This window comes from Anoplophora glabripennis, unplaced genomic scaffold, assembly GCF_000390285.2.
Source record: "Anoplophora glabripennis isolate ALB-LARVAE unplaced genomic scaffold, Agla_2.0 scaffold1126, whole genome shotgun sequence".
NCBI classification, from domain to species: Eukaryota; Metazoa; Arthropoda; class Insecta; order Coleoptera; family Cerambycidae; genus Anoplophora; species Anoplophora glabripennis.
Genome location: NW_019417205.1, coordinates 10872 through 25707, shown reverse-complemented (window position 1 = coordinate 25707; position 14836 = coordinate 10872). Strand labels below are relative to the sequence as shown.

The 14836-nt window shown below is 32.5% G+C and overlaps 1 protein-coding gene across 1 annotated transcript in view; it reads right to left on the bottom strand.

Moving 5' to 3' along the window:
• LOC111692202 (adenylate cyclase type 3) overlaps positions 1 to 13501 on the bottom strand; it is a gene marked incomplete at its 5' end in the record, with an annotated part of 69036 nt that extends 55535 nt beyond the window's left edge. The window contains one exon of the mRNA XM_023456043.1: positions 13343 to 13501. Within this exon, the coding sequence (XP_023311811.1) occupies positions 13343 to 13501 (159 nt within the window). The remainder of the gene's footprint in view (positions 1 to 13342) is intronic.
• Between the last annotated feature and the right edge of the window lie 1335 nt (positions 13502 to 14836).

Here is a 14836-nt window from a genome sequence, read left to right as displayed (position 1 = left end):
TGAAAAGTTGTCTCTTTATTAGTAGGATGCTCATACCAAGCGTTCCTCATGTTGAAGAAAAAAATAAATGTGAATTTCAATCCCGTCCTTTAAGAGGGTATATCGCCTCAGGGGTACAACTTTCATATAAGGCATTTTTACTTTAATCCTCTTATTTTTGGCTCTACATTCACTGGTACCATTTTTGCTACTTCATTTAGAAACACCCGTATAAATTTCTCTTTTTTATCGACTTTGTTTAATATTTTGATATATTCATTAGTAATGATACATGAGATGCTCATGTAATATTCACATACTATACAGGGTGTTCTACAAGCTCTATGACGAATTTTGACAGATGGTAGCTAGGTTAATTTCAAACATTTTTTCTTATATGAACATAGGTCCGATTCGTTTTTGTTTAGTTACAAGCATTTTAAAGAATATAATTTCGTATTTCAATGAAAGTAGCCTGATAAATAAAAATGATGGTTGCTATAACAACAATTAATATTTGTGTTTAGAATTTAAACTTTAGTTAACCTTAGGTAATTAGGTAATCAAATTAACAAATCTTAAGACTATAAAAACTGTTCAAAAAGTCCACACTCGGCTCGAATGCAAACCTCACATCGGCGAATTAAAGATTCCTCCACTCAACGGATGAGATTTGAATCATTTCTTATTATTTCTTATATATTTCTGGTTAGCTGCAACCTGAATTCTTTCAAGTAACTGCTGACGGATACCTAGTTATTTTAACATGGCAGACATGCTGCTTCACATGTCGGATAAATAAAAGTCCAAATTATTTAGATGTGGGGAATGCGGTGGGCATGCTATTATATCTTGTTGACCTATCCATTTATTCGGAAAATGATCATTTAACCAAGCAGTTACTTATCTCCCTCTATGTAGTGGTGCACCATCGTGCTGATATCACATATTTTGTATGATATTAAGCCCTACATCAAAAATGAAATCAAAAAGGTTGTTTTCGAAGAAAGTTCTATACAGATCTGCATTTGCACGATTATTTAAAACATGTACAGGCAGTAAATTATTGTTGAAAATGCTACTCCAAACGTCTTGATCTAATCGCATGCGGATTTTGTAACGCCCAGATATGTTGATTATGAGTTATTATTTATGCCGTCCCTAGTAAAACACGTTTCACCAGACTACATGACAAGTGAAACGAATCTATCATTTTGTACATGTTGTTGAAATAACCAGCGACAAAGTTCTAATCGTTGAGGATCATCTCCAGCATGTAACACTTGTGTATTTTGGCGATGAACCGGATGTTCAATACACGCCATACAAAATTCGATAATAAATGAAGATTATTTGCTATACGCGGAACACTAATTGAAGAGTTGTCAATGACAGTATCTATTATATCTTGTTCATTTTATACATTCACTTCAGTAGAATGAATAGCCTTTTTTGGGGCGAGGTTACCTTCTTCTAGAAGTCTATGAAATGATGCACTAAAGATTGTGTTGGCATGTTGATGTCTTTTTTGGGTATATTCATACAAATGTTTGAAATTAATACAGCTACCATCTGTCATAGTTTGTCATAGAGCTTGTAGAACACCCTGTAGGTTAAATCTAGGAGAGATGACGCATCAGGTGAGATGACGCACTGCTCGTTCTGGCACAGTAATTGTTCATAGCGTATATTTGGCAACACCGGTAATTCTTATTATGTCGTCACATATATAACGAGCGTTCAAATAAAAACGTGGTCAAGTTGGTTCTGAAAATTTGGACGTAGGGCGTAGCGTATAGCAAATGAACTTAAACGTTATCTGTCAAAGCGCTGTATCGCCGCTTTGTTATTGAAACTGACAGCTGCTATACAGCTCGTTGAGAAATGAGGTTAAGTTGGTCGCTATAAGCTACGCCCTACGTCCAATGTGTCAGAGCCAACTTCGACCACGTTTATATTTGAACGCTCGTTACGTATCAAATACAGTTATATTTAAGTAGTGTTAGTGACGGTATTTTGTTAAATTTATTGAGGTTACACTAAATATTTTTACATCGTTTAGAGTCAGAAAATATACAGGTACGTTAAGTTATATTTTTATTAAGTTTTCAAGGATTCTATTGTAGATAATGAGTATTAAGTAGTTCTAACCTCAATTTCACACATTTCCTCTAATGAATTTAGTTAAAAATTGCTGCGTCAACTCTCCTTATACTGTAAGGTGAGTTAACGCACGAATGCGTAAGGAGAGTTGGCGCAATAATAGACACATAGTTAAAAATTTTATTTTGTCATAAATGTTATTAATTTATCGTTTATAGCATACCGACGAAATATAAAAGAAATGGAAACGTTAGAAGAGGAGAGGGGACAATAGGACAGTTGTCTAGAGCAATCAGTGCTATCGATAGAGATGAGATGTGTATTCCTGAGGCAGGTCGCGAATTCGGTAGCCCCGAATGCACTTTACGACGCCGAAGGAAATGTGAAGACCTCAAACTAAATCGTTTGGTACACCTTCAAGTACACTAGGAGCCCACAGTAGGATAAATTAGTAAAGCAAAAGTTGAAAACACATGGATTTTTACCTACGAGATCCTTTATGCGCTTTATGGCTTTTGAGTTAGCAGAAAAATTGCCATACAATTTAAACAGAAAATCTCGCAAGGCAGGCTATGTATGCATGGTTAGATTTTTCTTTAAGAAGAAATAAAGAACAAAACGAAAACAATTACGTTTTCGTTCAGAGTATATGCTTATTTGTCTAACTACAATAATGAGTATTTTATTTATTATTAATAAATAAATAAATAAACCAAAAGTAAATTATATGAAGTTTTAATACAAATTTATGAAAAAAATAAAAATGTGCGATCATTTCACATACTGCGTTATCTCTCCTCGATACCTAAGGTGAAATGACGCAGTCATAAGAAAAAAAAAATTTTAGTTTTTACCAAAATCTCCGACATTTTGTCATATATGAAGTAATATATTATAACTTATTAAGTTCTTTTAAGTTTTGCTCTTTATTTTCAATTTCACATATGTTTTATAATTATTTTAAAAAATGTGCGTTATCTTTCCTAGATTTACCTTATAGTTGGCTAAAAATATATAACATTAAAATATGTAAGTAACATTTCTGAAAAAATAATAGCATGAACTTGAATTAGGTTTGAGATTGATTATACAGCTGAGAGCTAATCAGCGATAGTGATCAAATAGAGCTAATGATCTTATATACTGATTTTTTTCATCTCCGTAGGAAATAGCTACTTTATTTTCTAGTATTATTATGTCAAAAATATCATTTCCATTACTTAATTATTATATTCTTACCATAATGACAATATTATGACGAAAAAATTTATACAGGATGTTTACAAACTTGAAGCGGATATTTTAATGGTATATGGAATGCATTAACTAATAAACATTTTCAATAACCAAAATGGTTGGAACTGCAAAGATGTGCTTAAAATAAAATAGATAGTAATAAAAATTGTTATATATATTTAAGTGAACTCATTTATTTTTTAAGAGTCTTACCTTCTATAGCGTTTTTTTTTTTTGAAAAGCAGTATATCTGTGATGTGTGTATCAATAAATATAAATAAACATACTAAAATGAACCATCAATTCAGTAATAACGAACTGAATACTGCGAATTAGCTAAACATCTTTATTTGTAGCTATTTATGTATAGACACGCACCAACATTTGCAAACAGACACACTGCTCAGTGAAGTCAGTGGTTCCCAATTCATTGTATCAATGTGGTAAGTCAGCACGTAGGTATAAAAATATATATATTTTTTATTTACAAAAAATATTTCTGCCAATTAAGTTTTTGCAACTTGTTTTATTTCTTCATCTTATATAACCTTTTATTATTTTATAATAAAGTATTAAAATTTCCATTTTTAAATATATTTTCCTATTTTACAAATTTTATTTAAACGAACATCTCATATTAATTAAAACAAATATTATTTTTTTATAGCATAAAATATAAAACGTCTCTAATAAGGAAATTTAATTTTATTATCCAGTAAAATTCGTTAGGAAATAGTTTGACAACCAGAAAAGAAAGTCAATAGCAAGTCTAATTTCATTTGATTAATACCCTTCATTTTTACTCTGTATTTTGACTGTAGCGTCTCAAACATGCATATATCATCTACCAAAATGGATTAGGCATATCTTCTATCTAATATATTCTCTCCTAACTCACTCCTCTTATCCGTAACAAAATCCTTTCTTTACTATGTTTGCGCGACATAAATTTTCTCAGCATATAAATGCAGTAAGAACCATCCCGTTGAGAAAATGGTAATATGTGGATCATAAGTTTTATTTTATGCACTTCCAGGCAAAATACTATTTCTAATGACAATGAAATTCAAGAAGATTTATGCACGAATGACTTATTTAAAGGTGGTAATTTATTTAAACTAGGTACATGATTTATGTGGTACATTATTTTTTGTGTGCTTTGAGCACAGTTGAAATTACCAGAATTTATATTAATGTTACATGATTCGGAGCTGTAATTATTTCGTCACGCTATGTAATAAAATTGTTAATATAAATTCTTTACTCGTAAATATTTCATATTTTCATGTCTGCAAAAGGTAAAAAATAAATATATCAGCCAGTGAAAAGTTGCAGCCGATCAAAAATATCAGATAGGATTGTTTTTAACCACAATGTGAACTATAAATAATAAGTAAATGACTGCGGTGCTGTAGAGATCTATTTTGATCCGTTGGAATCGTTCATGTTTCGATTGTGATTTACGATCTTTGACTTACCTATCACATGCGTTTCTTGTAATTGTCTATAAGCGTTCCTATTTTATCTTTACCGAAATTTTCAATAAGTAGAGGATTATATAAGGATGTTCGAATATTGCGTGTACATGGAACTAACACATTATTGGGCTTGAAATAAGGTGATTTAACTAAATTTGCCATTTCATTTCACTGTTAAAGGGTTTCAAAGCTGGCGAAGAATTTAATTCTTTAAGTTCCACGTAACTAAAACGGTTTGCCGATGCGTTGTCCACTGAAATGTTTTAAAACATGCATGAGAAAAGAGAAGAGAATACGGAAAGAATACAGGACAGACTCGGTCTAATCCACGAAAAAAAAAAACGATGTAAATATTATTCGAGTAGAAAATGGACATTGATTTTTAAATAATAAGCACAATGGAGGACTTTTACATAAATTTAAAGCAATTTAACTTGCAGAAAATTACTTACAGCCATAAAACAAAAAATTGATTTTCCTTAAGTGCTAAAACAGTGCGGAAATGTTTAGGAGGATAAAAATGCCGTTAACATTATTAGACTTTTTCGTTCAAGTAATCGAATAAATATCGCGCATGCTGGTGACACTGGCTTTGTGAAGGAGGCGGAGTTAATTTTTCGTTATGGACTAACACCTGGCGACTATCTAGGACAAATGAACAGAGATAATTTTGAAGTGTCTAATCAAACTGCTTCCCAGTATATTCGCCAAATCTATAGTCATGCCTGCGGCATTTGCCCCATCCACTCTAGCGCTAAAAACAAAATTCCTGGCTCCAACAGAATAATCTCAATTACGATCCAATGTAGGAAAACCTCAGTCATATGAAGTAGAAGAAGCAAAGAGAAATCAATTACATTTTTCGCTTCCATGGACTCATTCGTTTAAGATTGCCCCCACATATACCTGACTTTAACACTACTGAGTATACCTAAGTAGCAATTAAACAAAATTATAACATCAATCATCATACTATAAATCATGGTTTATTTTAAATTGCACCTATTTAATGATCCTTATAATGTTGGTAATAGAATCTGTAATACCAAGTAACTGAAAATTTTATGTAGGTAAATTATGTTACTGGCACTAAAGATAAATATTGGGAACAGGACGGAAAATCGAACATCTTCCGAAAGGACGAAGATAATTTACAAGAAATACACTGGCGTCAATTTTAGGAATTTATGTGATATATAAATTTTTCTTCGTAGATTATTTCCCCGTTTCTTTTATAAACTTTTATAACATATTGCATTTTTGATTTCTCGTTGGTGGATAACAGATTTAATCTGCAAAGGGCTTGTCATGATTTATTGTAAAACAACTCGCAGGCGTCGTTTTAGCCGAGTCTGATTCCGTCCTGTTCTCTTTCATTTCGCGAACTGCAATTGTCAAATCATGTTAAATAAAAAAATATGTTCTATTAAAAATTCAACTTTGATAATAAAGGAATAAAGATGAAGTGATGACAATTGAGCCAAATTGATCTTAATCAACTACTGCTCCTTTTTAGTCGATGTGTGCCCAGAAAAATGTGGAGTTCTAAAAATATTTCAGAAATCTATTGCATTAATCAAGTTGCAAATATCAGGAGATATGTTTTTTACGTATCAAAAATAATATTCATTTTGATCTTAATGATGGAGGGTTCTTACTGATGATGTAAAAATGACTATAACCATTTTTGTTCTTTACCTATTGACAATTAGGATTAAAAATAATGAAACGCTGTTTAATTTTGAACAGAAATGGTGTACTACTTACTAACAAAGAAATTAAAGTGCTCTCGAAATAAAAACTTTATTATTGAACTCCCAGTAGGCACTTGTTTGCGCATTTTTGACAATATAAACTGATATTTTTCTCTTGGTGCCCTATTCCAATTATTTCTTTCTACGAATAGTCAGATTGTCTTTCTACTAATACCACAGTACTTAAATTATTTTTAACAATATTCTAAACAATATTTACGAATAAAAAAATGATTAAGCACGAATGTTATTCGTTATGAAAACATTAGAATTGTGAAAGACGAATAAAGGTAATGAGAATAAATTTGTTAATTAAACTTATAGCTATGATAGCCATATGGTTGTTCATTGCAAATAAAATTATAGAGAAGTCCATGTCACATATGTTGTTTATTTGCAGTTAACAAAGATACCTAATATGTGATATAAGTGTCAAAGGAAGTCTTTAAACGGTGCAAATAATTATTGTAAAACTTTGTGTTCTGATCCAATGTGTAATTGAAAATTGTGGTCAAAACATTTCAAAGGATTGCTTAGAAACTGTTTTGGATTGCTCTTCAAAGCTATATAAAATGATATTTTATAAATGTCGCGAACGATGTCACCTTAAGTATTAAAAAAGTACCTAGCAAGAGAAAAACTTCCGTATTTTATTGCCATGGTAACCTTTTATACGTAATATATTGATTAGCTACAAAACAGCAGTGTGAAATTTTGACGTATGATATCGGGCGTTTCAAAATTCATGCAAGATTTGAAATGTAAAGAGGTTATTTGAAAAATTCATGTAGACTGGATCAATTAGTGATCTTAAACACTTTGGCCGTCCTTTCAAGAGAGTTCGTTGAATGAATTATGGTACATGTGGATGCTGATTTTTCGAACCGAACAAAATCATCTTCAGCGAATTGGCTAATTTTCATTTTGATGGCTTCGTTAATTGATAGAATTGTCGCATTTGGTATTCATGAGTGATTGTTGAGAAACAAATGCATCCACAACGTGTCACTGTTTGGTGCGGATTTTGGGCTGGAGGCATCATCGGACTATTCTTCTTTGAAAATGCGGCTGGTCAGGCAATAACAGTTAACGGAGCTCGCTATCGCGACATGATAATCCGGTTTTTTGTGCCTAAATTGCAAGATATAGATGTAGACGACATGTGGTTTTAACAAGACACATGCAATGCAGCTCGAGAAACAAATCAATTACTGTATGAGTCATTTCCTGGTCGGTTAATTTCCCATTTTATTGGTTAAAATTGGTCGCCCGTTAACGCTGTTGGACTTTTTTCTCTTGGGTTTTTTGAGATCTAACGTTTGTACCAATAAGCCCACGACCATCCACGCCTTGAATGAGGAAATTGAGCACTGTATCAAATCCGTGGAGTTATTTAGCCCATTTGTTATTCCATACATAGTCCTATACTGTATACTTTATAAATCAATAAAAAATTAACAACTTTTAATTAAAAGCATGTGTTTTCGATTAGAATTACTTGCGTAAATTTTGGGACACTTTTTATTGTAGGAGACTATAATTTCGTCAAGAAAATATTTTTCTCAGTTCTTTATTTGCAAAAGGTGTGATAGTGATACTCGTGTATCTTTATTACTTTTTTATTTGATTAAACTCCGACAGCGAAGCTGGAGTTTAGGTAAAAGGAATGCAAAGGTTATACGTGTCATTTTATCTTTTATAAATACAAAATCGAAAAAAATATTTTAACAAGACCATTGCCGTGAATGATATTTGACAGACATATATCACAAACTTATATTCACTTTAATATTTCAAAATTCAATTCACTTACCAAGCTATAGGTACAGGTACGTGATTGTGCTAGCGATAAAAATTCAGTGGGCTGTGTGGGCAGTTTTACCAGTATAACAACGCGATTGGCTGAGGATTAATTAAAATACGACAGTTGATAAAGCAATAAATGACAAAATATATTATTTTAACTTTGAAACTCTATACATTGAAAAGCAGCAACATACATATATAGTTAAGGTACGTTGACGAGGGTTTCTTAATAAAACATCCTGTATAAATATGAAATACCAAATAATACCAGAGATCAACATTTAGTTTGACAAAAAAAACACCGGTCTCTACCTAGGTACCCAGGGGTTTTTGGGGTCGCTGATTCCGATTCCGATGTCGGTTGACCTCTATTACCTCATGTTCAAGGTCGCTTCAAGGTTAAAGTAATAATAGGAGTTGAAAAAAATGAAAAACATTTTTACGAATGCTCATTTGCCTACTTTTGCCTGTTTATCTGTATGCCTTTTTACCTGCACTCCTGTTTGTTTGCTTGTTAGTCTGTATTTATCGTTTTCCTGTATTTTCTCTCTGTCCATCTACCTGACATCCTGCCTTTCTGTAGGTAATTTTTTCTATCTTCCTGTCTGACTATATGACTAAATATTTCTAGCTATCTGTTTTTCTGCCACCCTCTGTCTAAATATCCACTGACAGTCTGTTTGCCTCGTTTGTCTTCTTACCTTTCGGCCTACCATCCTATTTCGGTTTTGCGTGATTGTACAAAAACTAGATTAAAAAAAACTTTTGAATGCTGATAGAAGCGAATTGATTTGTTGAAGGCTTACAAAAGTTTTTTTTAATCTAGTTTTTGTACAGTCATGTAGAATTGAAAGAGGGTGGTAAGCAGAAAGGTATGAAAACAAACTGACAAGAAGGCAGACAGGCTATCAGTGGACCTTTAGGCAGAAAAATAGATAGCTAGAAACACTTAGTCATTTGGTCAGACAGGAAGATAGACAATTTTACCTACAGAATGGTAGGATGTCAGCTAGATGGGCAGAGAGAAAATACAGGCGGACGATAAATACAGACTAACAATCAAACAAACAAGTGTGCAGGTAAAAAGGCAGACAGATAAACAGACAAAAGTAGGCAGGTGAGCATTCATAAACATTTTTTACAATTTTTTTCACTTACTGTTTTTACTTTAACCTTCAAACGACCTTGAACATGAGGTAACAGTGGTCAACCGAATCGGAATCAGACTCAGCGACCCAAAGAACCTATGCATGAATATTTTAATTTTTTTACAACCGTCTTTTTTTAGTTTGACCTTTCAAACCAAGCCGTTACAAAGGAATGTAGTTTTGAATGTTCATTTAACAAACACATTGTTTCTTGAAGATGATGAAATATGAAAATTGATTATATTTTGCATAAAAAAGGTATTCTTAAATTTTAATAGCATGAGTCGTTTTCTGGTAGTATCCATTTCAATAATTCATTACTTGCTCAAAAATTCCTACTGCAAAATAAATTTATCAAATTACAATTTTTATTTAATTTTCCTTTTTTAGTATTATTATCGTTATTGTAGTTGCGTTATGTAACTGTTACTAAATAAGGGTTTAATATCACATTTATGTAGATAGTTTTGTAGTAAACAGTAACATAAATAATTTTGAATAATAAAATGTTAATACTATTATTGCTTTTATTTGAAAATCAAAAAATACCAAAAAAAAAGAAACCATGACCCATGAAACATAAAATTTTTATTGTAAATGTAGTTTCACCGTTGAAGATAATATTGCATTGTAGGCTAATTCCGACACGGCGGAAACCGCGCGGAGCTTAGTTGTAACCGTTTTCGAATTCGTTCACACCTGCCCACCATATTTGATCCGCGCGGATTCCTCTGTATCTAAATTAATAGCCCTATAATAATTTAGTTTATTCTATGTTTATTACAGTATCTAAATTCAAATTTCTTATATTGGAATATTGAGTAGGTAATCTAATCAGTAATTGATATATACAGGGTGTTAGTAAAAAAGTGCGACAAATTTCAGGGGGTGTTTCTACATGAGAAAATAATGGCAGTTTGCTTATAAACGTATGTCCGCAAATGATTCGTTTTCCGAGATACGGGGTGTCAAAGTTTTTCTTAAAAACTGACGATTTAATTTATTGCTCTGAAACCGGTCGAGATGTGCAAATGAAATTTGGTGGGTTTTAAGAGGTAGTTATTGCGCATTTTTTGACACGCAATTAAGAATTTTATGTTCATCATTGGCGCGCGTACGGGTAATAATCTCAATTTTTTTAAAGAAAAAAATGGTACGCCACTGAGATATTACAAATTAAAAATCATTTTTGAATTCCTCGTTCAATTTGTGACAAAAAATCTCTCTTGCCTTTTCTTCGTATGGGGCGCCGTTTTGATGCAAAAAAATAAAACATCTTAACGCGTATTTTTTATTTCTTTAATACATTATCAAGAACTATCTAATACAATAACATTAAACCAGAACAATAACAGAAAATAACACTAATAAAATTTTGAAAAGGCGCAAAGCTACAACAAATGTTCAAAATGACCTCCCTCAGACGTGACACAAGATTCAACTCTTCGCCTCATTGATTGTCGTATTCGCGCAAATATTCCTGGTATATTTCTTATTGTCTCACAGCCGACTATAATTCGATTCCTCAGGTCATCAACATTTTCAACGGGAGTGGAATAAACTAATGACTTAAGAAAACCCCAAATGCAAAAATCAAGAGGATTTAAATCCGGCGATCGAGCAGGCCAATGTTCCGTACCTCCCCTACCTATCCAACGATTTGGATATACTGTGTCTAAGTGATTACGTACATTAATGCTAAAATGGGCTGGTGCACCATCATGCATGTACCATAGGTGTTGTCTCAGCTGTAGAGGAATTTCTTCAAGAAGAAGAGGTAACTCTTCCTATAGGAAATTAAGATAAGATTCGCTTGTTAGTCGTTGTGGGAGGAAATATGGACCGATTAAATGATCATCAATTACTACAAGCCATACATTTACCGAAAACTGATGCTAAAAATGAGCTTCAAAGATTCCATAGGGGTTTTCCTCAGCCCATAAGTGATTGTTATGGAAATTTCTTATACACTGTCGTCCAAAAGTAGCCTCGTCAGTAAACAAAACGGCATTTAAAAAATTAGGAATTTGAGCGATTTGATGATTAATCACTTGGCAAAAAAATAGGCGCGGAAAAAAGTCTCTAGGTAGTAGAGCTTGCACACGTTCAATATGAAACGGATACAATTGCTGTTCTTTAAGAATTTTAAATACAGTGAAGTTGCTTACATTCAATATGTTGGCAATTTTTCGAGTACTTGTTTCAGGTGACTCCGCAATTAACTCGAGAACTGCTTCTTCTAGTTGCACAGTTCGTACTTCTCGAGGGCGCCCACAGTCAACCGTTTGTTTCTTAAATGAACCATTTTCGCGCAAACGTTGATGAAGACGAGCAAATATTGTGTGATGAGGTACCCTACGTCCTGGATACAACTCAGCATACAATCGTCGAGCTTGCCGACCATTTCCATTACTTCGACCATAGACAAAATGCATGTCTGACAATTCCGCATTTGTAAAATTTTCCATTCTTTTCGATAAAAGAAAAATTAATTACTTATTAACACTAATGTTATAGCAAACTAAAAGCTTAATAAATTAATAATGACGAAACGCTAATTTGACATTTCTTAAAAATATTCGTATTTAACAGACAAATGTTGACAGTAGCCTACTAGGTAATGTATTAAAGAAATAAAAAATACGCGTTAAGATGTTTTATTTTTTTGCATCAAAACGGCGCCCCATACGAAGAAAAGGCAAGAGAGATTTTTTGTCACAAATTGAACGAGGAATTCAAAAATGATTTTTAATTTGTAATATCTCAGTGGCGTACCATTTTTTTCTTTAAAAAAATTGAGATTATTACCCGTACGCGCGCCAATGATGAACATAAAATTCTTAATTGCGTGTCAAAAAATGCGCAATAACTACCTCTTAAAACCCACCAAATTTCATTTGCACATCTCGACCGGTTTCAGAGCAATAAATTAAATCGTCAGTTTTTAAGAAAAACTTTGACACCCCGTATCTCGGAAAACGAATCATTTGCGGACATACGTTTATAAGCAAACTGCCATTATTTTCTCATGTAAAATCACCCCCTGAAATTTGTCGCACTTATTTACTAACACCCTGTATTTGACACCTCTGTGTGTAATCAAAAGTAATTTTCTCATGGCACAATTTGATATATTTATTTTCAGCAGGAATTTTTGAGCACGTAATGAATTATTGAAATGGATTTTACTAGAAAACGGCTCATGCTATTAGAATCTAACAAGAATACCTTTATTATGCAAAATATGATAAATTTTCATAATTTTGATTCAGGAAGTAGAAAAAATTTCGTACAAAAAAAAATTGTAAAATTTGTTCCATGGTCCCGCATTTTCTTACGCCCCTGTAGCAAATTTTGACTTGTATATTATGTCGATTATTAAGCATATAAATAGTAATAGAACCCCAAAATTTCGTGATTTAATATTAAACCGTTTTGAAGTTATGCAATAAAAAGTGTTTCCTGAGTTATTCCTTCAAAGGGCTGTCTCCCTTAGGGGTCGCCACTGAAAAAAAATTTTATCAAAGTTTTCATCATATTTCGACATGTTTTACATACTCTCCAATTTTGAGTACTTTTTCGTTAACACCTTGTATATTCATATAAACTTATTTTCCCGAGAATACGCCCTGAGGAGGATAAGGTTTAATTTTAAATCACCCACTTCTTTATAAAGATGCTTCAGTACCGTAGCATCAGCTGCAAATAAAATGAAACAGATTCATCACCCCCGCTTTGCGTCAATCCTACAAGATTACCCCCTCGCTGCGTCCATTTCAACGTAATTGCCATTCTGCTCACCAGGCGCAAATAAAACGAACAGTAAAATTGTCCTTACCCGGCCATGCCGCTGCTCTCCATTTTGTTGGCTAATTCCACGTCCTTGGAGTAAACATCGAACTGCCACTGTCGCTGGCCCAAAACCCCTGCCAGGACGGCTCCAGTGTGGATGCCGACCCTCATGTCCACGGGAGAGTTGGCTGTCTGCTGTACGTATCTGGAAAGATAGACCGGCTGTCAGGACTGTTGGGTATTAGGCTACGTCTCAATTTAGTAAAACCAATTCTACATTTACCAAAGTTTGACCCTATAAATGGGTCGATATTTCGACTAAATTATATTAATACGTGTTACACAAAAACTTCTTAGGTTCAGTTTTAAGACAATAGGGGTTTTATGAGTTTAACATAAGCTTTTTAAAAATATCAAATATTGACTGCTTTATTAATATATTTAATATTATAATTAATTCTTTTTAAAAATTTTGTTACAATGAGATATAATTGTGAAAATTGAATAATTTAAATTCCATCACATTAGAAGATTCGTTCTCCAGAATTAAATAATTACCTATATACATACAAAACATTTTTTTGGACATTATGTATATCAGTGTTTAACAGAAATCGTACAATTCTAAATGCAAATGCTTGCTTCCATGAAATACATTTATTTCTTAAAATTAATAGACTACAAGCCCATCGGAAATTTTCAGAATTCTTGTTGGTTTTCGGCGGCAAAACATTTTTGTAGGGCATTTTTTCTGAAGTGTATAGGTTATACAAAAAAAATGAACCTCACCGAATGCCGTACAAAAATAGCAATACCGGAAGCCAGGAAAATTTTGGCCCGGTCTTTGGTGATTTGGTACGGCATTTATACTGTAAGTTTCGGATTGATACGTAGATATTTTTTTTAGTGGCGACGTATCTGCTGATACGGGGGTTACAAATTCAGAGCGCAACCCTCTATTTTAGCTCGCATTGTTTCAAGACATTGAAAAATGTACGGCATCGATTCCACATGATTATTTCCAAATAATTCTTAGCAACTATGCCGTCTGAAAATTATGGAATTAATGCAAAAGTTTATAAACAATTACTTGTATTTTGGAATTGAGTTTTATTTTTATTTTTTTTCGATAAGATCATTAATTCCTGTACGGCAACCACTTTTTTGATAAAATATAACCAAAAACTATTGTACTAAATCATGGCTGGTTATAATTAATGGTACAAATTAAAAATTCGAATTAAAAAACAAATAAATAAATTTTGAAAATTTACAATATTTTGAAAATTCCTTGTTATAAACTAAAAATGTTATATTCAAAATATTATGACTGTAATTGACTTTTCATAAGTAAAAAAATAAACAAAAAACAATGGCGTACATTTTTAACTAGTGGATTTTACATAGCTGATAATATTTTTCATTAAATTTTTACTACATTTTTAGGTCATTAATAACTATACGGCATTTACAAATTTTCATCAGAAATATAACATAAAGAATGAAAATTGCAATGCCGTACATATTCGTTGGAACAATT